Source organism: Somniosus microcephalus, chromosome 1 (genome assembly GCF_052327205.1).
Source record: "Somniosus microcephalus isolate GS21.2 chromosome 1, FLI_Smic_1.0, whole genome shotgun sequence".
Taxonomy (NCBI): domain Eukaryota; kingdom Metazoa; phylum Chordata; class Chondrichthyes; order Squaliformes; family Somniosidae; genus Somniosus; species Somniosus microcephalus.
The window spans coordinates 105264161-105284914 of NC_140987.1; the positions used below are offsets into that span (position 1 = coordinate 105264161).

General features: G+C 42.5%; 1 protein-coding gene across 1 annotated transcript in view; it reads left to right on the forward strand.

Annotated features, from left to right (window-relative positions):
* The first annotated feature begins 2206 nt into the window (after positions 1–2206).
* The window catches only part of LOC147124272 (chondroitin sulfate synthase 3-like), a 312420-nt gene continuing 293872 nt past the window's right edge, over positions 2207–20754 (forward strand). Inside the window, exon 1 of the mRNA XM_085984466.1 lies at positions 2207–3992. Within this exon, the coding sequence (XP_085840592.1) occupies positions 3054–3992 (939 nt within the window). The 5' untranslated portion in view covers positions 2207–3053. The remainder of the gene's footprint in view (positions 3993–20754) is intronic.

The window sequence follows — 20754 nt, forward strand, 5'->3', positions numbered from 1 at the left end:
CACTGAATAGTTTTTGATCCAATATACTTATCACTGGGTACCATCCATTGCTTGTAATTGTCTTTTTTTTATATTTAGCTTCTTTGATGGGTAGAATCTAAAATTATGGATACATAGTGTAGATCTTTACATGTTTTTAGTTGCTTGGTTTGGAAGGGGGTAGATGAACAAATGTTCCAGGATCCAAAAGTACAGAGGGTACACAACAATTAATCAGGTTTATAAAACATCCACCCTTAATATTTTCAAGCAATTATTTGCAGGTAGTCTTTTAAGAGACATCAGTAATTAGATTTTTTTGGTATAATAAACAACTTTACTGAAATAAAACCTCTCATCTATCATAGGTACTGCACTATCTCCTTGCTTTTCGACCTCAGGTTATTTGGATTTTCTATTCAATTGGTGGAAAATCTAGCTCATAGTGTTGCAAATTCACTCTTGATAAATTCCCACTCTGTATTCTTTATTCTGTATTTCTTTGGCCCAAGCACAATGTATCACTTGGCAATCCTGCTTATGTTTGTATTGCATTAAACATTTGTGTTATTGGATGACTCATTGATAAACTGTGGATTTATAAAATATGCTCATATTAATACGATAGCAAAATACTGCGGATGCTGGAAATCCGAAATAACAACAGAAAATGCTGGAAAAAATCAGCAGGCCAGGGCAGCATCGGTGGAGAGAGAAACAGAGTTAACGTTTCTTGTCGATGACCTTTCATCAGAACTGGTATGCTCATATTAATCTGTTCATTCCAAAAAGATACTGGCTGCACCATCATATAAAATGTACAATATAATCATTATAATCTACAATAAAACAATCACACCTTTTTGTAATATTTTATATATTGTGGAGTCTACTAGGGATGAGTATGGAACCAAATTCCAAACCTGAAGTGATTTTAATTTGATCAATATGAAATAATTCACTAAACAGCCAGAATTGTTGCAAGTGGTACAGTTTGGGTGCAGATGTGTGCTGTCATGTTACGTAACTTGCCACAATTCCCTGTTGTCATAGGGGAAATAGTTAACTGATGAGTGGTTATCCTCTATGTTGGAACCATAGAGACAGATGAATGGTGGTTTCTGTATATATAAATAACATGTCTGCAAGTCTAATTGAGTGTATTACATTTCTGGTCTGATTGGAGCATATGCCTCATTTGTCATTTTTAAAAATATTACCTCTGGTAGGTTCGTGGTGACTGAAGAAGCAACAGCGTAAGCTTTCAGTTCAGGGACTGTCTGAAGTCTGTTAGATTAGTGGAAAAGAAATATGCGGCTTCAATCTTATACCATTATGCAAGTTCTTTCAGCTTAGGTGAAACCACTATATAGGATTAAAGAGCACGGAAAAGGTCTACCATAACTTGAACTTATAAGAGTTATTTTGTGTTTGTGTTGTAAGTCTTAGTGATCTAGGGCAGGCCATTTCTCTATTCAATTGTGTCATTTTAGAAAGGGGTTTCACTATTTCATGCTGATACGAATGCTGTTGTAATAGATCTACAAACATGCAAGAAAAAGCTTTCCTAACAACTTCTGAGGACAATGAGATTTCCTTTAGAATTTACACTTTGCTGAAGCTCAACTTAGGAGCTGAACAAACCTCAATGCTCATACCTGGTGTCTACATTCATTGACGTGCAGTTAGTCAAATATTTGCCTTAACATATAGTTAATGCCACAGATCAATCTTAAACGTATATGTTGTGTACCAAGTAAGATTGGATTTTATTAGAACATTTGGAATCCCCAATCTTTCAACCCAATCTAGCCTTTTCTGAAAGCTTGGTGCCACTTTCCTCCTTTTTCTTTTATTGAACTTTCTTTGTTTAAAGTTGCCCTTCTCACTCTGCAATTATCTGTATCATTAATCAAGTGCTGGTCATTATTGTGTTCTGGTTTGGCTTTTTGAAAATAGACTTTAAATGCCAAATATTTTAACATATCGCATTAAAAAAATCATTCAGTATTCTCCCCTTTTTGCTTTGTCAAAGGGATTATTGATATTTAATTAAAGAAATCATATCTGTACATCAGAGCACTCAGTTTGATTATTGCAGAAGCACCTTGATCATTTCGACAAGCTTTCTGCCTCGTCTCTCAGCAGACGCAAGTCATCAGTGTCAAACAAAGTCTGCCCGGAGCTCCTCCTCCTTGAGCAACTCACACCACTGGAGCTAAGACGCAGCCCGAGGGGCGGATGTCCCGTCCCTCCGTCTCATTTGATTGGACTGGTTAAACTCTGAAGCAGGCGAAAGACTTTCGCTGTGTTTTCCAGCCCTCGCGTGTATGGTCAGGAGGACTGTCAATCTGAAGTGAAGCCCCAGTTCCTTCCTCCAGCTGCTGTGCTCGCTGCGCTTTGTGAGTGCGGCATTAATATTAATGAAGGAAAGCCGAGTCTGAAGCAGAAAGACTGGAAAATAAGAGAGAGAGAGGGAGAGGAGAAAAGGAAGAAAAAAGTTATTTGCCCTGACGTCAAATGTAAACAAGATGGCGAACCGGGGAGAGTGGAGAAGAGGAGGAGAAAGAGAGGAGAGAGTGGGAGTGCCACACAACCTGGAAATGTGCTCTTCCACTCTCGGAGTTAGAAGCATGGTGTGGAGTCAGCCCTGACAGCGCTTTTTTTTAATTACCGTCAACTTTTTTTTTGTTTTTTTTTAATATATATATAAAAAGAAATGCACAAAAAGAAAAGCCAAACAAAATGTGTGAATCTTTCCAAAAAACGGAAAAGGAACCGCCTGCAATGAAATGCAATAACTTCCTTCAGGTTGTGACAACTTGGAAGAAAAGGAGCCAGACTTGAGTTCAGTTGGTGGCACTACTGCGAGAGGAAAGAAAAAAAAAAATTCTTTAAAAAAAAAAGAAATATGAATTTTGCTCTTTATTTAAAACAAAAGTTCTTTTCTGTTTTTCTGAATATTTAAACAAAGAGGCTGCACTTTGCTATGGTGGGGTAGATTGTTGGTCATTCGGGTGTGTTGGAGGACAGGTGGGTGTCCCCCTCTCTCGGATTTTGTGGAGGTGCAGAATATGGCTGTGAGGTCTCGGAGACCATGGATGAGCGTTGTGCTGGGGCTGGTGCTGGGTTTCACCGCCGCTTCGTGGCTCATCGTCCCCAGGGTGGTGGAGATCAATGGAAAGAACAAAAAAATCTCCAACATCTGCTCTTCGTTGTTCAACAGAGCAGGAATTGGAAGGGCAATCGGTGGAAGCAGCAGCAGCTTCGGCAGCACCACCAGCAGCAGCAGCAGGAGCTTAGGGTGGCACAAAGACAATTTCCTCTTCAGCAAACTCCGCAGGGAAGAGGAGACCGCAGAAGAGCAGGAGGAGGACGAGGAAGACGAGGGGGAGGCGAGGGCGAGCAATGGCCATGAAGCCAGCAACCTCCGGAGCAAACGTTTCCTCTACGTTGGGGTGATGACAGCCAAGAAGTACCTGGACTCCCGGGCGGTGGCTGCCTATAGGACTTGGGCATCCTCCATCCCGGGCAAGGTGGAGTTCTTCTCCAGCGAGGGCTCCGAGGACATCCCCACCTCGCTGCCCATCCCCTTGGTCTCCCTGCCCGGGGTGGACGACTCGTACCCACCGCAGAAGAAGTCCTTCATGATGCTGAAGTACATGCACGACCTCTACCTGGAGCGCTACGAGTGGTTCATGAGGGCGGACGACGACGTGTACATCAAAGGGGGGCGGCTGGAGGAGTTCCTGAGGTCCCTCAACAGCAGCCAGCCCCTGTACCTGGGCCAGACCGGGCTGGGCACCAGCCAGGAGCTGGGCAAGCTGGCCCTGGAGCCGGGCGAGAATTTCTGCATGGGGGGTCCCGGGATGATCTTCAGCCGGGAGGTGCTGCGCCGGATGGTGCCGCACATCAGCGAGTGCCTGCGGGAGATGTACACCACACACGAGGACGTGGAGATCGGGCGCTGCGTGCGGAGGTTCGGCAACACCCAGTGCGTCTGGTCTTATGAGGTGAGCGCTTCAAGGAGGGGGGTGTCTGCTCCACTCTCTCCCACATCTGGGGGGGAGGAGGGAGGTTATTCCAGTCTGCTGACTGGAAGTCACCTCTCGAGAAGTGCAGTATCATTTCTGAATCTTGTTCCAAATTAATAATAAGAAAGTGAAAGATTGGCTAGGCTGCTGTTGTTTTGTTTGGAACAGAGGGGGCTGAGAGGGAGACCTAATTTTATACACTTCAATTGTGAGGGGCCGAGATTGGTCCTTCCTATCCACTCTATTTCCCCTAGCAGAGGTGTCAATAACCAGGGAGGGCATAAATTTAAAGTAGTTGGTAGAAGGATTAGAGGGGAGTTGAGAACTTTTTCCTGCCAGAGTGTGGTGAGGGTCTGGAACTCACTGCCTGAAAGGGTGGTAGAGGCAGAAACCCTCATCACATTTAAAAAGTACTTGGATAGGCACTTGAAGTGCCGAAATCTACAGGGTTATGGACCAAGAGCTGGAAAGTGGGATTATGTTGGATCGCTCTTTTTCGGCCGGCACAGACACGATAGGCCGAATGGTCTCCTGTGCTGTAAATTTCTATGATTCTATAATAACTATTACATCAATTCTGCTGTCCTCAGAGTAAGATAATTAGCACCATGTTAAACACACTTTTCCCCAAGTTGTGTTCTGCAAAACTAAAGGTAGCATTTTTTTGGGTTGGGGGGGATGGAATTAGAAGTTTTAAACTGAAATTTAAGAAAGCGTTATTATTTCTTTCTTTTGCAATAGTGGTACAGCTTTGACATTATCCTCGCAATATGTTGCTTTCCCCATCTTTTTAGTTTAATTTAACTTAAGCTTGACTGAAAAATAGCTTATAATAAAATGTATGCAAGAAAATAAGGACAATGTAATATACAGTAATGTAAAGACCCAGGAATTTCCATTCTGTACAGTGCTTACATGTAACTACTTTTGAAGTTTGTACTGTTTTAACTAGATGTGAATGCAGAATAATGCTGACGATCTCAACAGGCCAAAACAATTACTTTGCTGTTGCCTTGTCATGCAGCTGGAAATGAGCAAGCTCCTCTTGCTCTACTTTGTTTATGTTTTGTCTTTCTTTCAGTGTCAACAACACCCTTATACAAGTGGTTTTGTGATCACTTTCAGACTATTGTACTGTACTTGTAACATCTCTTCTCTGGCGACAAAGGAACTGAAGCTAGTAGCTCTGCAGTCATGCCATTAAAGGCCTGTCATTCTGGAGTGTTTGACTATATAATTACCTCAGAATAAGTAAAGGTTACAATAAATCACCAGAATTTGCCTGTTTATAACTTTGGCTCCTATTCATTAATAGTGAAGTAAATAACCTAAATGCCTATCTGCAGTGGATATGAATATGCAGGAGAAGAAACAAATGAGAGGGCTGCTAAAGCAGCAGTTGCAAACTAAAATCTGCAATTTTAATAAATTAAAAATCTTTTAAGTACAGTGTAAATGGATCCATCCACAAAAAAGTAGATGGTTTGGGGAAAAAAACATGAGCATGGGAGCTATAAAGGTTAAAGTGAACTCCCTAATCTCTGTTTTTGGTATAAGTTAACAGTGATTTAAAGTACAGACTTCTAGCTGTGTTCAGGGACTTCTAACCAATAAAAGCAGTGGGAGAACTGAGCTAAATAGAGATCTTCCAGGATGATAATGATTCATTATTCAATGGGCAGCTTTGTGTTAAGGATTAATATCAGGTTCACAGCATCACTGGCAGAATGCACAAGTATTGGCCTGAGATAGTTGCATAGTAACAGTTTCAGACGGGGAAGACGTAAGGTCCATCTGGCCCACCTAACTACAGTGTTCCCTTGGTGCATTCCTAATGAGACTGAATCCCATTTGTTGACCAGAATCTGTCTACTTCCTTCTTGAAACTCATTAAGGTTTCTTGTTTCCTGTTCCACCACTTTGCTGTCTATAGTTCCCCTTAATTGAAATTTTAAGAGATACATTGCTAATCTCTACATCCACCAAGCTGTTTTGTTATACTAGTTAAACTCTAATAGATGGAAAGTGTTAAAACTTAAGGTTATGTAAGGGCAATCCAGCAGCACTAAAGTACTGATAATGGAATCGTGGGATGCAGGGCTGATCCCTCCACTCTAACTTGCTGGCCTTTTCTTAGCTGCTGTGAAGTAGTGTCTCCCATAGGAGGAGGGAAAATCAGTTGTATGAGGCATCAATATTGATGAGCAGGGCAAAAAGTCAAAGTGCAATCACTTGTCTTGATAATGAGTATCCTGTGTCACCTTCATGTCTCTGTCTTGTAAAATATTGACTGATCATCCAAAGGTTTTGTTTTAAGGCACATACTTTGTGATATATAACTTTAATAGCGTAGCACTAAGATATTCTCTTCACAACCAAACAGCAATATTTTTTGAGGCCCAGAGCTGTCGGCTATAGTTGACTTGAGTTTTATAATTTCTTTGTACTCCACCTACTGAAGCTTTTAAACTTAGTGATATCTGTGTGCTTCATCTCAAAGTTAGAGGAACACTGACCTGTCCCTTGCAACAGGTGCTCCATTTGACACTCAGTAAGCAACTTGGTAGTTTTCTTTGAGGGTAAGGAAGTATAGATTATTGGATGTGTAAAGAAATGACCTAATCAAGGGCAATGCTCTAGATTGTTTTTTGATGGGTTGATTGCATTCTGACTTCGATACTTAATTTATAGGCATCCATTAATCTTCTGTCTTATTCCGCAATCTTTATTTCCAGTGATTTTTAAAAAGCCGCACTGCAGTTCCCTTAATGGTTTTTGTTTGAGCACAATTTCAATGACTAATTTTGGGCATAACTCACAAGTTTAAAATTCCCTGATCTTTTGCGCAAATTCGTCCGGATTGTGCAGACATTGCTAGCGGAAACTCTACCCCTATGGCTCTAACAGCAAGAATGAAGCAGGAGTGTTTTATCGTTAATATTTTTACTTTGAGATATCTTGCATCCTTGAAACACAGTCCAATCTGTGTTATATATCTTTATAATGTATGTGTGAAGTTGCTGAAAAGGGGTTAATTCTGTTTGTGAGCTTTTGCATTCTTTCTAGTTGGGGTGTCTTGACAGATAATGAACTTTGGTTCCTGAAATTGAATCATTAGATTCAATACTGTAGTATTATTGATTTTGTATGGCAAGTTAAACTAGGTTTCAATTAATTGTGAATTATATGGAGGAATAGCATACCGAATGACAAGTCTGCTTGATGAAAACATTGGCCCAGAATTTTCTCGTACTATTTGGTGCAACGACGACATTGGAGCCGCTTTGTGCATTTTTATCCGAGGAAATCCACGGGTGACATATGCTGGTTTAAAGTCAGAACCTCACTAAACAAATACTTCCTTGATCATTTGTGCTGTTTGAGTTACCTCTGCCGAAACCCCACTTAGCTCATTACCATGGTTCAGCCTCCCTTGCAAGAGACCAGAGAATGCGAGTTTCCTGCATTTACACCAGTACTGAACTACAGCCAAAATTTTAGGTGCACAGGACCCAAAGTCACTTTATCTGCTGTTTTATAGCAATTGCTTTAGCAATTTTTAAAATTTCCTTTGAGACCTGCATTGTATTTTCTATATTTTTGAATTTTTTTATGGCATCAGAATCTTACAATTGTGGAAGCTTTTCTCTTTTTAATGTATTTTCTTAAGCATGCTGTGCTTAATGTGCATAAATGATGGTTTGATGGCTTCAAACTTAAGACCAATAAGACAAAAAGGGACTTAAAGAAGGAAGAGGATGTATGTTTCACGTTCTCCTCGGGCCCCGATTGTTTACGCTGATTTCTGCTTGTTTTACGCCATTTCTTACACCAGTATGATTTTCAGGAAATTTCGGCGTAAGTTGTCGGTGGCAAGTTCAGCATTAATTTTGGCGTAAGTCAGATCAAGGAAATTCTGTCCCATTATTGCTTTGAAAAAGTTGTCCCAGTTAGGCTAAAATGCAAAGATATTTTGTGCATGATTTTTTTTTTGTGCCATGAAGTGATGTCAAAAGTTTTTACCTTTAATTTCCCATCTATAACTTACAAACATTTAGGTAATTTAGAAGTTGAGTCAGCCCATGTCATTCTTGGCAAATCTCCCAACAGAATTGGTAGAGGCCAAGAAACACGGTTGTCCACCTTCTCAATTAAGGAATAGGCTATGTGGCGGGGACGTAAGGAAGAAGAAGAGGAAAATAAAAATATATGGGTTGGAGAAAGATAATGTTACAAAGTCCAGAACAGTGTGTGAATTTTTTTAAAGATGATCAACACGAATAATTTTGATCCTTTATCATGCTACATTTACAGGAATGGGCTACATAGTATCTATCCCACGTATTCTCACAATACCCAAAAAATCTTTGCTTTGAGTCAGCTAACACAGGAGTCCTTCCAAAATGCTAATAATGCACACGCAGACATATAATGTTTCTAAAATTCATTAAAGTGGTACATATACACAGCAGTGCTGACTGGAACTGAAAGGCTTATACTTTTGAGTACTTCTTTCAACAAAATCACAAACTGACTAACCTACAATAAGTCGGAGTAAATTATTCGGCTATAACCGAACAGTATCTTATCTAAGCAGGTCAGGCAGCATCTGTGGAGAGAGAAACAGAGTTAACGTATCAGGTCGATGACCTTTCGTCAGAACTGACCTGCTGAGTATTTCCAGCATTTTCAGTTTTTATTTCAGATTTCCAGCATCTGCAGTATCTTATCAAAACTTTACTTGCATATTTTACATTTATATCTATATAGATTAAAGCAAACAGCATTTTCATAACTGTTTACACAATTGTAATAGTGAACATCATGAAGATTATATTGTGCTTTACAAATATTTCTAGCAGTGATGCAGGGGAGAGGTCAGGTGTCAGAAGAGAAGAGGAATTAGTATGTACTTTAAATGGCACCAGATTCCTTGGAGGGTAAGCATATGACTGAATTTCTCCTTGGAATAGAAATGTAACAAAGCAATGAATTCCTTGCTCTGTACACAATTTGCACAAGATAAATCAACTGAAACATGTCTTTTTTTCATCTTGTGAGTTAACCAATTGGATAGTTGCAAATACATGTATTGTATCATTAAATGAATTAATTAAAAAAAATTACCTGAACTTGGGAGTAGTATGTATTTCCAATTTCGACATCCAATGTCGACAGCAAGCACTCCCAGGTTGGGTATAGCATGGCCAGATGCTCTCTTCTAACTCGCTATACCTCTGAATCTGCAGTGCATTGAAAGAGTGGGCTTTGGATTGGCACAGTTTTCTGTGGGACTGGCAATTCAACTGATTTTTGCCTGCCATGGAGTCTTGCACATCACTCGTGCATTTCTCAAGTACAGTGATTAATATGAAAAGTCCTGATTAGAAAGTGACACTTAAGAGATATGCCCCACTCTGTCCCAGCAGTGGGCCATAACCCCAATGTCCTAAGATTATGTCCCTGAATTTCTGTGGGGTTTGTCCCACTCTTGCACCATGACAGATCGGGACAACCCCCGCCCCCTTTTTGCAGAAATTCAGGGCCTACCTCTTAATCCTTTATGATGATGATTTCCCACTTTGTGCTGAACTATTGGGAGTTGTGCCCTGGACCCACACCCATCATTTGAGTGTGCTCATTTGTTTTACTACTTGCATCATTTTGAGATTTAGACATGATTTTGTTTGGCTCGATCCAAACTATCTAATGATAAGTATCAAAAGTTTTCATTATTACAAGCCGTTCTTCTATGGAGCTATTTTTGCCAGGTTGCTCTTTATTTTTAATGTTCATACTAATTTTGAAGTCTCTGTTGGTAAAGATTAGGCTTGGATGTATTTGGTAGAGGGAAGGATTTCTGTTTTGATTACATGGTCACAACCTGTCCCCTATTGACATGTTTGACATCTTAGTACTATGTATTGAACTCAGCCACAGACAGTGTTGCACGCTAAGCATGGTCAATGTCTAACCTTTTAAGTTACTGGATTTACTGATCAATATCTAAGGCAATCGTCCTCTGTTCTTCTTGTTTTTCCAGGTTATTTAATATGTTGCTCTGTAAGCAGCCCTGAAAAAGGCCATGTTGTCTTGGTATTATTGCAGATTTAAATTCAGTGGCTGTCCTGAATTTACTCCACTGAAACGTTGTTGAGGCAATTTTTCAGAAGTCTTCTGCACCTGAAGATGAAGGGAATTTTTTGGGGGGTCAGCGGGTGCATTTGGTGGTGGGTCGGGTGGGGAAATTTTGTTTTTTGACAGCAGGTAGGGAACCCGCTGTCAACCTGCCTTCACACTAGTCTCCCAGATATCGGGTCGGTCATCGCTGAGCAGACCCGACACCAAGTGGCGGGGGAGGCAATTTAGATCATTTGAGAGATTGTTAAGAGGCAAGTAAATAGTATTTTAAGCTCACCTTTTAGATTTTTAGAGTTCGCCAACGGCTTCCCTGCTGCTCGAGTTCACGTCGGGTAAGGAGGCTGGGTGTTGTCAGCATGTGATTTCTTTACTTGACAGCTGCAAATGGTCTATAAAAGCTCCCATTTCATAGGTCTTCACTTTCCAAGGTTAGAAGCTCTTGCTTACTGCATTTGGAAGACAGATTGAGCATTATGCAGCTTGCAAGTGTTTGGAGCAAACTCTCTATCCAGTGTCACCTCATTGGAACAACCTCTCTCACCATTGACAGATCGCTCCTGTCATCTCAGCCTGCCTCACCTGCCATCTATTCCATCAGCATCGGTGCCCTTGAAACTATCTCACCTTGGTCCTCCAGAATCCCACCATGATCAGCACCAGGCACACCAGCAGCACCAACAACAATACTAACCTTCTCTGCAATCAGCTGGTGCTGCACAGGACACACGACATCAGCACCCAACCACATTGCTGCTGGGAGGCCAGGGATGGCCTCACCATGGCCAGATTTTACTTCACTTGATGCTGTACACCCTGGCTGCCACATGATGCGCCAGGTTGGCACCACACCAACACCATAAAGCATCCCTACAATGCCCAAGCCATTCCTTTCACATTCATCGCCATTGCGGGGGGTATCGTTATGTCTCACCATTCACTGCAACTCACTAAGCCACTTCCAAAGGTGCACACATCTGTCCAAGACCGCAAAGTGTTGAAAATAAAGGTTTCAATGTTTGACAGCACATTAACAAAGTTTTGGAGCTATCCGATCCCTTGTGATGCTATTTTGCCTTTCCGGTCAGAGCAGTTACACCCTCCACTTGGAGCAAAAGAGTCCAGCTGGCTTAATATAAAGCACTTGTGCATACAGAGCTACTCGGCACCTTAGACAGAAGTGCTACTTAGGAGTCCATCTAATATATTGACCACAGGACATGAATACAACATTAGCAAGCCTGAAGACATTTGGAATTTATATTTCCCTGAGATTATGTAGAGTGTACATCCAATAAAAGCACTTAATTCTATTTTGACTGGCTCATTTATGAAAGGGATTGAAGATTATTGAGGTAAATAGAGACTAAAGGCCATTTAACCCATTGAGCTTCTAGGGAACCATGTAAAATATACTCTTTTATGGACTCTCCCTAATTTATTTACCTTTTGTGAGGGAGATAATAACCACTGGTAACAATTCCAAGAAATCTTTGTACCTATAAATGTAGTCAAATGAAAATTGCAAGATGCCCATTGCCAACCTAACTTTGCTATTTACACTATTTGCCCCTGAGCAGTTGTATTTCCACGTCCCAACAGGATTGAAGGTTTAGTGTTCCATAGAGTATTTGTAAATTCCCTATATGAGACACCATGATGTGAATTGGTTTGGGATAGAAAGAACACAATCCTGTGGAAAATAGGTTCCAGCATCTGTACTGTTTCAAGCATTACTTGGGTAAATGTGATGTGTTCTTAAACTGTCTAAATAGGAGCTGGATTACATAACAGGATTATAGAAAAATGTACGGCTTTGGTTTTCTGTCCTCTGCTCCTTTAGTAAGCATTTTCAGTATGATCGCAGAATAAACTGGAGCTTTTTGAAGTGTTGAAACAATTTGATCTTTGTTTCTATCAGCTGTTCTTATATGAACACTTTAAAAATGCCTTTGGCAATTCATAAGATGTCAACCGAAGAGCAAGGAACAGATAGTAGATAGGGGCATTGTCCACAAGAGCTTATTATGCTTGCTATCCAATGGCCACTTGGGTTAATTACAAAATACTAAATCAGGCCTTCCCGAGTGTGTCTCAGTATGGACACTTACTGGCGCTGTATTTCGATGAAGGAACGCTTCTTCTTTTGCTGTAGGGATTTTCAAGAGTAACTGACATCTTGGCTGGAGGTATAGAGCCATTTGAGGGTGTCATTTTAAGTTCCTGTCTTTACTGTGCTTGGAAGATTCCACTTTACTATGCAGACTAACCCATGACCATGGTGGGTCATTTTGGTGTTAAGAACAGCAGTTCTTTGCAGGAAAAGTCCCAGGGACACTGCATTCTCCAGTTTTCTAGGTAAAGTGTACAGTGTAACACCATCTAAGAAGCATATGTACAAAGTATTTGAACAAGCACAACTTGGACAACAGATTTGGGGTTGTTTTGAAGGGCAACAAGTTCTATTGTAAGAACATACTATACACACTCCCTCAACGCTACAGCATTTTGGAACATTTGGCTTGATGCGTTAGTCTTTCTTCCTCTCTGAAAGACTGTCATGTTGAAATCTGAATTGCTTTTATTTATAATTGATTCTGAAGATTCAGTAAGGAAGTGTTTTCATTTACTTTTTTTGTTAATTGAGCCACTCTTGACTCTCACTCGTGCACTCACTCATCCCGTGCCTCACAATATAGTGGATACACTAGCTGGTTAATGTTTCCTTTTATTAGAAGAATAAAAGAATATAATAAAAATCAAGGATGAGACGAGGATTTTCAGCCAATTGACATTCATCACTCTGGTAGCTTAATACTCCAATTTTAGCAATCCAACGATATTTTGAACATGCCTAGTGCTTTTGTATCTGCTGCTAGATCATTCCAAACATTTATCACTCTTGCAGTAAAGCTCTAACTCATGACCTGTTTAAAATTTCCTTTTCACTAATTTCCATTTATATCCTCTAGTCCTAATTTCCTGATTTATTTTGAAGGGTTTACCTATTCTATGCCGTTTCACGTTTTATATATTTTGATGGGGTGCTCACTGTATACTTGTCTAATCTTTTCTCTCAGCTCATCCCCATTGCACTTGGGATCAATATTCTTTTCTGTACCCTTTCTAATGCAAGTGGAGTCTTTTTATGATTGGTGATCAAAACTGAACAAAGTCCAGGTAGACTATCCTTTATCCGAACTTCCGAAAACCTCTAAAAACTGAAAGTTTTTTGGTTCAGCGTAAGTCGTGCGCACGACATGACCAGAGTGGCGCACGACTTACGCTGAGCAGGGCAGAGGGTCACAGAGTTCCCTCCTGGGTAGGAGATTGCAGGCTGAGCCGGGCAGTGTGAAGGAGGTACCGGGAGAGTGAACCCAACAATACAGCGGCCCGTCTGATATTTTCTCCCCGACCCCCGACCTTATTTGCGGGCCAGCTTAGTAGGAGTCAGCCGATATCCGGCTTTCCAGAGAAGCAGGAAGGGGAATGAGACACGGAACAGTCGCAAGAGGTAGCCTGAACTTTGGGAAATTTGTATTTAATATAAATTTTAAGTCTTATAATAATACCTTCTGAAATCCGAAAACCGAAACTCAGCTGGTCCCAAGGCTTTCGGATAAGGGATAGTGTACCTGTACTCCAAAATATGGCCTGACCAGTGCATTGCAAAAACTGAGCATACCTCCTTAGACTTTTATTAATGTGTTCTGGGTATACAGGTATAGCCTAACAGCCGATTAGCATTCTGTTGTACATGTATGTGTAAATATAATTATATGTAATTTAATTAATGCAGGGGCAAACTTGTTGGCGCAATCCATAAGATAACAGGCTGGGATGACTCATCCTTTTCCTAGTAGGGGCAGTGTCTAGCCATAGCTCTGCTAAGAGGACTCTATAAACATGAATCTGTAGTCGAACATTCTGTGATGCCGTACCACCGTTCATCAATTCTGCATTTTCAGATCTGTTGCTTTTTGTCTTCAATCTATTAATAAATTTAGCCACGTCAATTTTTTCCAACAATTTTCTCTCCACAGCAAATCATTTATTTGCATCGCTGTTTTTTGCTAGCAATGAGAAAAATAGACTTCGGACTCCCGGGGCGGGGGGTTTGGGGGGGGGGGGGGGAAATGGCCTAGATTTTGCGTTAATAATGATGAGGCTAACCGCACTCACCGTTACTATAGATTCAATCGGACAGCAACTTCCAGCGTCCGCCCATGCACAATTAAACGCAGAAATCCAGAAGTTGCTGTCAGAGAAACCCCGCTCCTCCACAGGCTGTGCTGTAACAATCCTCGCCGATAGACTCGGCACTAAAAATCATTGTAATGACATGAAGTTGCGGTACCTATCCACTAGTTACCCACTAAACTTGCCAGAAAAAGTTAGGGCTGGTGCATTCAGGCGAAAGTGAATTTTTAATGGTGTGATAAATGATAATTACCACCAAACAACCTCTCTGGCCCTGAAAATTTGATTTTTACAAGTGTGGAGTCTTAATTCCTTCAGAATTTAATTCGTGTTGAAGATTTAAAAAATGTTTTTTTTTAATTTACACAAGTCTGTGGGCAGCTGTAATGAACGGCATCTTCGTCACTGACCACAAAATCCGGGCCAATGTTTATTGGCTGCCTTTTCCAAGGCTGCTGTTTTTATTTCTAAAACAAATATTTGGATGTAAACAACATCTAGTGAGAGTAGTTTTGCTACAGTAATAAAGTAGGACGGGGAGTGTTCGGATACTTGAAACATACTCACTAAGTGACATTTTACTGTGCTACTGAAGAGGAGAAGAATAAATAAGATGGCGAAGGTCATGACATCTGGTGGCTTAAGGTCATGCGACATTAAAGTGGCCATTATGTTCATATTGCAAACTCACTAAGAGAAGGTGGCAGTTAGGAGAACATGTGTTTAGTGGTGTTGAATAATGTGTCGGCAAGGCAGAAAAGCCTAGAATATTATTTTACTGATTGTCAACTTCTGTTTCCCCCGTCCTGTAAGATTTAAGTCCACATATACAGGCAAATTTCTGAAGTGCAAAAACAATAGGGCAGTAATAGTAGGGGATTTCAACTACCCTGATATGAACTGATAGAATTACTGTAAAAAATATAGAGGGTGCAGAATTCTTAAAATGCATTCAGGAGAATTTTTTTAGCCAGTATGTAGCAAGTCCAACAAGAGAAGGCCAGTAGTGGACTTCGCTTTAGGGAATGAAACTGGGCAGGTGGAAGTGGTATCAGTGGGAGAGCATTTTGGTGGTAGTGATCATAATTCAGTTAGATTTAGCGTAGTTATGGAAAAGGGCAAAGATAGACCAGGAGTAAAAATTCTCAATTGGGGAAAGGCCAATTTTACTAAGCTGAGATGTGATTTAGTAAAAGTGGACTGGAAACAGCTACTTGAAGGTAAATCAGTGTTGGAGCAGTGGGAGGCATTCAAGGAGGAGATAGAGGGCTCCGAGCAAATATGTTCCCACAAAGCAAAAGGTTGAGACTCCCAAAACTAGAGCATCCTGGCAGTCAAGGGGCATACAGAGTAGGATAAGGCAAAAAAGGGAAGCTTATGTCAGATACCGAGAGCTAAATACAGTACTGCAGAAAGCCGAGAGGAGTATAGAAAGTGCAGGGGTGAAATCAAAAAGGAAATTGGGAAAGCAGAGAGCGCATGAAAAAATATTAGCAAGTAAAATCAAGGAAAACCCAAAGATGTTTTCTAAATACTTAAAAAGGAAGAGGATAGCTAAAGAAAGAGTAGGGCCTATTTGAGACCAAAAAGGTAACCTGTGTGTGGAGGCGAAAGATCTGGGTATGATTCTTAATGAATACTTTGTGTCTGTCTTCACAAAAGAGAGGGACGATTCAGACATTGTAGTTGAGGAGGAGTGTGCAATATAAGATTAGATAAACCTAGTAAGAGAGGATATATTATGGGGTTTAGCATCTTTGAAAGTAGATAAATCGCCCGACCCGGCTGTTAAGAGAAGCAAGGGAGGCTCTGACCATCATTTTCCAATCCTCTCTGGCAACAGGTGTGATACTGGAGGACTGCTAACGTGGTACCGTTGTTTTAAAAAGGGAGAAAGGGACAGACTGAGTAATTACAGGCCAGTCAGCCTAACCTCGGTGGCGGGCAAATTATTGGCAATAATTCTGGGGGACAGTATTAATTGTCATTTAGAAAGACACGGATTAATCAAGGACAGTCAGCATGGATTTGTTAAGGAAGGTCGTGTCTGACTAACTTGGTTGAATTTTGAGGAGATAACAAGGCGGGGCGATGAGGGTAGCACATTTGACGTAGTCTATATGGAGTTTAGCAAGGCTTTTGACAAGGTCCCATATGGCAAACTGGTCTCAGTGGCAAAAACCAAAGGGTAATGGTCGAAGGGTGTTTTTGTGACCGGAAGGCTGTTTCCAGTGGGGATGCGTAGGGCTCAGTACTAGGTCCCTTGTTTTTTGTGGTATATATCACTGATTTAGACTTCAATGTTGGGGGCATGATTAAGAAGTGTGCAGATGATACAAAAATTGGCTGTGTGGTTGATTTTTTTTTCATTTATGGGATCTGGGCATCGCTGGCAAAGCCAGCATTTATTGCCCATCCTTAGGTGCCCTTGAGAAGGTGGTGGTGAGCCGCCGCCTTGAACCGCTGCAGTCCGTGTGGTGATGGTACTCCCACAGTGCTGTTAGGTAGGGAGTTCCAGGATTTTGACCCAGCGTCGATGAAGGATCGGCGATATACTTCTAAGTCAGGATGGTGTGTGACTTGGAGGGGAACTTGGAGGTGGTTGTGTTCCCATGCACCTGCTGCCCTTGTCCTTCTAGGTGGAAGAGGTCGCGGGTTTGGGAGGTGCTGCCGAAGAGGCCTTGGCGAGTTGCTGCAGTGCATCTTGTAGATGGTACACACTGCAGCCACAGTACGCCGCCGGTGGTGGAGGGAGAGAAGGTTTAAGGTGGTGGATGGGGTGCCAATCAAGCGGGCTACTTTATCCTGGATGGTGTCGAGCTTCTTGAGTGTTGTTGGAGCTGCACTCATCCAGGCAAGTGGAGAGTATTCCATCACATTCCTTACTTGTGCCTTGTAGATGGTGGAAAGGCTTTGGGGAGTCAGGAGGCGAGACACTCTGTTCAGAATACCCAGCCTCTGACCTCTTGTTGCCACAGTATTTATCTGGCTGGTCCAGTTAAGTTTCTGGTTAATGGTGACCCCCCCAGGATGTTGATGGTGGGGGACTCGGTGATAGTAATGCCATTGAATGCCAAGGGGAGGTGGTTAGGCTCTCGCTTGTTGGAGAGTCATTGCCCGGCACTTGTGTGGCGCGAATGTTATCTGCCACTTATCAGCCCAAGCCTGAACATCGTCCAGGTCTTGTTGCATGCAGGCATGGACTGCTTCATTATCTGAGGAGTTGTGAATGGCGCTGAACACTGTGCAGTCATCAGCGAACATCCCCATTTCTGACCTTGTGTTGGAGGGAAGGTCATTGATGAAGCAGCTGAAGATGGTTGGGCCTAGGACACTGCCCTGAGGAACTCCTGCAGCGATGTCCTGGGGCTGTGATTGACCTTCAACCGCCACAACCATCTTCCTTTGTGCTAGATATGACTCCAGCCAGTGGAGCGTTTTCCTCCTGATTCCCATTGACTTCAGTTTTACTAGGGCTCCTTGATGCCACACTCGGTCAAATGCTGCCTTGATGTCAAGGGCAGTCACTCCCACCTCACCTCTGGAATTGACCTCCTTTGTCCATGTTTGGACCAAGGCTGTAATGAGGCCTGGAGCCGAGTGGTCTTGGTGGAACCCAAACTGGGCATCAGTAAGCAGGTTGTTGGTGAGTAAGTGCCGCTTGATAGCACTGTCGATGACACCTTCCATCATTTTGCTGATGATTGAGAGTAGACTGATGGGTCGGTAATTGGCTGGTTTGGATTTGTCCTTTTTGTGGACAGGACATACCTGGGCAGTTTTCGATTGTCGGATCGATGCCAGTGTTGAAGCTGTACTGGAACAGCTTGGCTCGAGGCGCGGCCAGTTCTGGAGCACAAGTCTTCAGCGCGATAGCCGAGATGTTGTTGGGGCCCATAGCCTTTGCTTTATCCAGTGCGCTCAGCCATTTCTTGATATCACGTGGAGTGAATCGAATTGGCTGAAGACTGGCTTCTGTGATGGTGGGGACCTTGGGAGTCGTCCGATATGGATCATCCATTTGGCACTTCTGGCTGAAGATGGTTGCAAATGCTTCAGCCGTGTCTTTTGCACTCACATGCTGGGCTCCACCATCATTGAGGAGTGGGATATTCATGGAGTTGTTTAATGGTCCACCACCATTCACGACTGGATGTGGTAGGACTGCAGTGCTTTGATCTGATCCATTGATTGTGGGATCGCTTAGCCCTGCCTATAGCATGCTGCTTCCGCTGTTTAGCATGCATGTAGTCCTGTGTTGTAGCTTCCCCAGGTTGGCACCTCATTTTTAGGTACGCCTGGTGCTGCTCCCGGCATGCTCTTCTACACTCCTTGTGTAGTGAGGAAGAAAGCTGTAGACTGCAGGAAGATTATCAGTGGACTGGTCAGGTGGGCAGAAAAGTGGCAAATGGCGTACAATATGGAGAAGTGTGAGGTAACGCATTTGGGGAGGGCTGACGAAGCAAGTGAATAAACAATAAATGGTAGGATACTGAGAAGTATAGAGGAACAAAGGGGACAGGTCGATAAAGTTGTTAAGAAGGCATACAGGATACTTTCCTTTATTAGCTGAGGCATAGAATACAAGAGCAGAGAGGTTATGCTTGAACTGTATTAAACACTAGTTAGGCCGCAACTGGAGTACTGCATACAGTTCTGTTCACCACATTACAGGAAAGATGTGATTGTACTAGAGAGGTTATAGAAGAGATTTACAAGGATGTTGCCAGGACTAGAGAATTTTAGTTATGAGGAAAGATTGGATATGCTGGGATTGTTTTCTTTGGAACAGAGGAGGCTGAGGGGAGACTTAATTGAGGTGTATAAAATTATGAGGAGCCTAGATAGAGTGGATAGGAAGGACCTATTTCCCTTGGCATAGAGGTTAATAACCAGGGAGCATAGATTTAAAATAATTGGTAGAAGGATTAGAGGGGAGTTGAGGAGACTTTTTTTTCACGCAGATGGTGGTGGGGGTCTGGACCGCACTGCCTGAAAGGGTGGTAGAGACACAAATCCTGATCAGATTTAAAAAGTACTTTAGATATGTACTTGAAGTACCGTAACCTACAGGGCTACGGACTAAGTTTGAAAGTGGGATTAGACTGCATCGCTCTTTTTCGGCTGGCACAGACATGATGGGCCAAATGGCGGCCTCCTGTACCATAAATTTCTAAGATTCTATGATGTCTTTACTGTCTGGACATTTGTTGCAATGAGTGTTGGAAAAGACTTACCTGTAGAGCAGAGAAAACTGTAGGCAATATGCAGTGCACATTTTGGTGGAACAAACTGCTGAAATTAGTCCCTCTGGATCGTCAGAGCTGCAAAGAATTGATGCTTAGTCTGGACCTTGCTCTGCAATAGATACTTAATTTTAATAACCCACGCTTGATGTACTTCAAACCACATGGGAAATGTGTGGTTTTCTACAATCTGAGTTGTACTTTCATTTTGATTCAGAAGTGATGTGCATGACAGCTATGAATCATTCAGTTACCTAAACTAGTATTTAAAGAGGAAGAAAAGTTGGGGGGGAGTAACTTTAGTTCAGATTATTCCCCCAATGTCTATGAAAAATATATATAAAAATATTTGTTGAAATGTAAAAGAAAACCTGAATTTCATGCCCCTAATGACACCCAACAAGCAAGCCTCTTTCCCTTCAGGGCACTATGTGACTTCACTGGCAGGAAGGAACCCTTTACATCACAGTGGCAGTATTTTGTTTTGCTTTATTTGTGCTCATCAAGCTCCGGGGATGTTCGTATTGGGAAATAGCACACTACAGGTAGACTATCCTTTATCCGAAAACCTCGGGACCAGCCGAGTTTCGGATAAAGGAGAATTTCGGATTTCGGAAGGTGGGTCGGCGGGGGTCGGCGGGGGGTCGTGCGCACGACTTACGCTGACGCTCAGCGTAAGTCAGTCGGGGTCGGCGGGGGTCGGGGCCGGCGGGGTCCGCGGGGGGGTCGGCGGTTGTCGGGGCCGGCGGGGTCCGCGGGGGGGTCGGCGGTTGTCGGGGCCGGCGGGGGGGGTCGGCGGTTGTCGGGGCCGGGGGGGTCGGCGGGGGGTCGTGCGCACGACTTACCCTTTATCCGAACTTCCGAAACCGGAACCCTCTAAAAACCAAAGGTTTTTTCGTTCGTACGCACGACTTACGCTGAACGAAAAAACCTTCGGTTTTTAGAGGGTTTCGGTTTTCGGAAGTCCGGATAAAGGGTAGTCTACCTGTATCAATTTTGGGCATCCAGTCAGCAGCATTAAGCACTCTCTGATGTAGTTAGCAGCAAAATGAAGCTCCATCTGCTGTGCTCTACCCTAAAAGTTTGCCTCCGCCCCTTTCTCAGAACAGCTTCCTTACTACACCAATGTAACATTTGCCATGCTGAGGTTTCTCTGA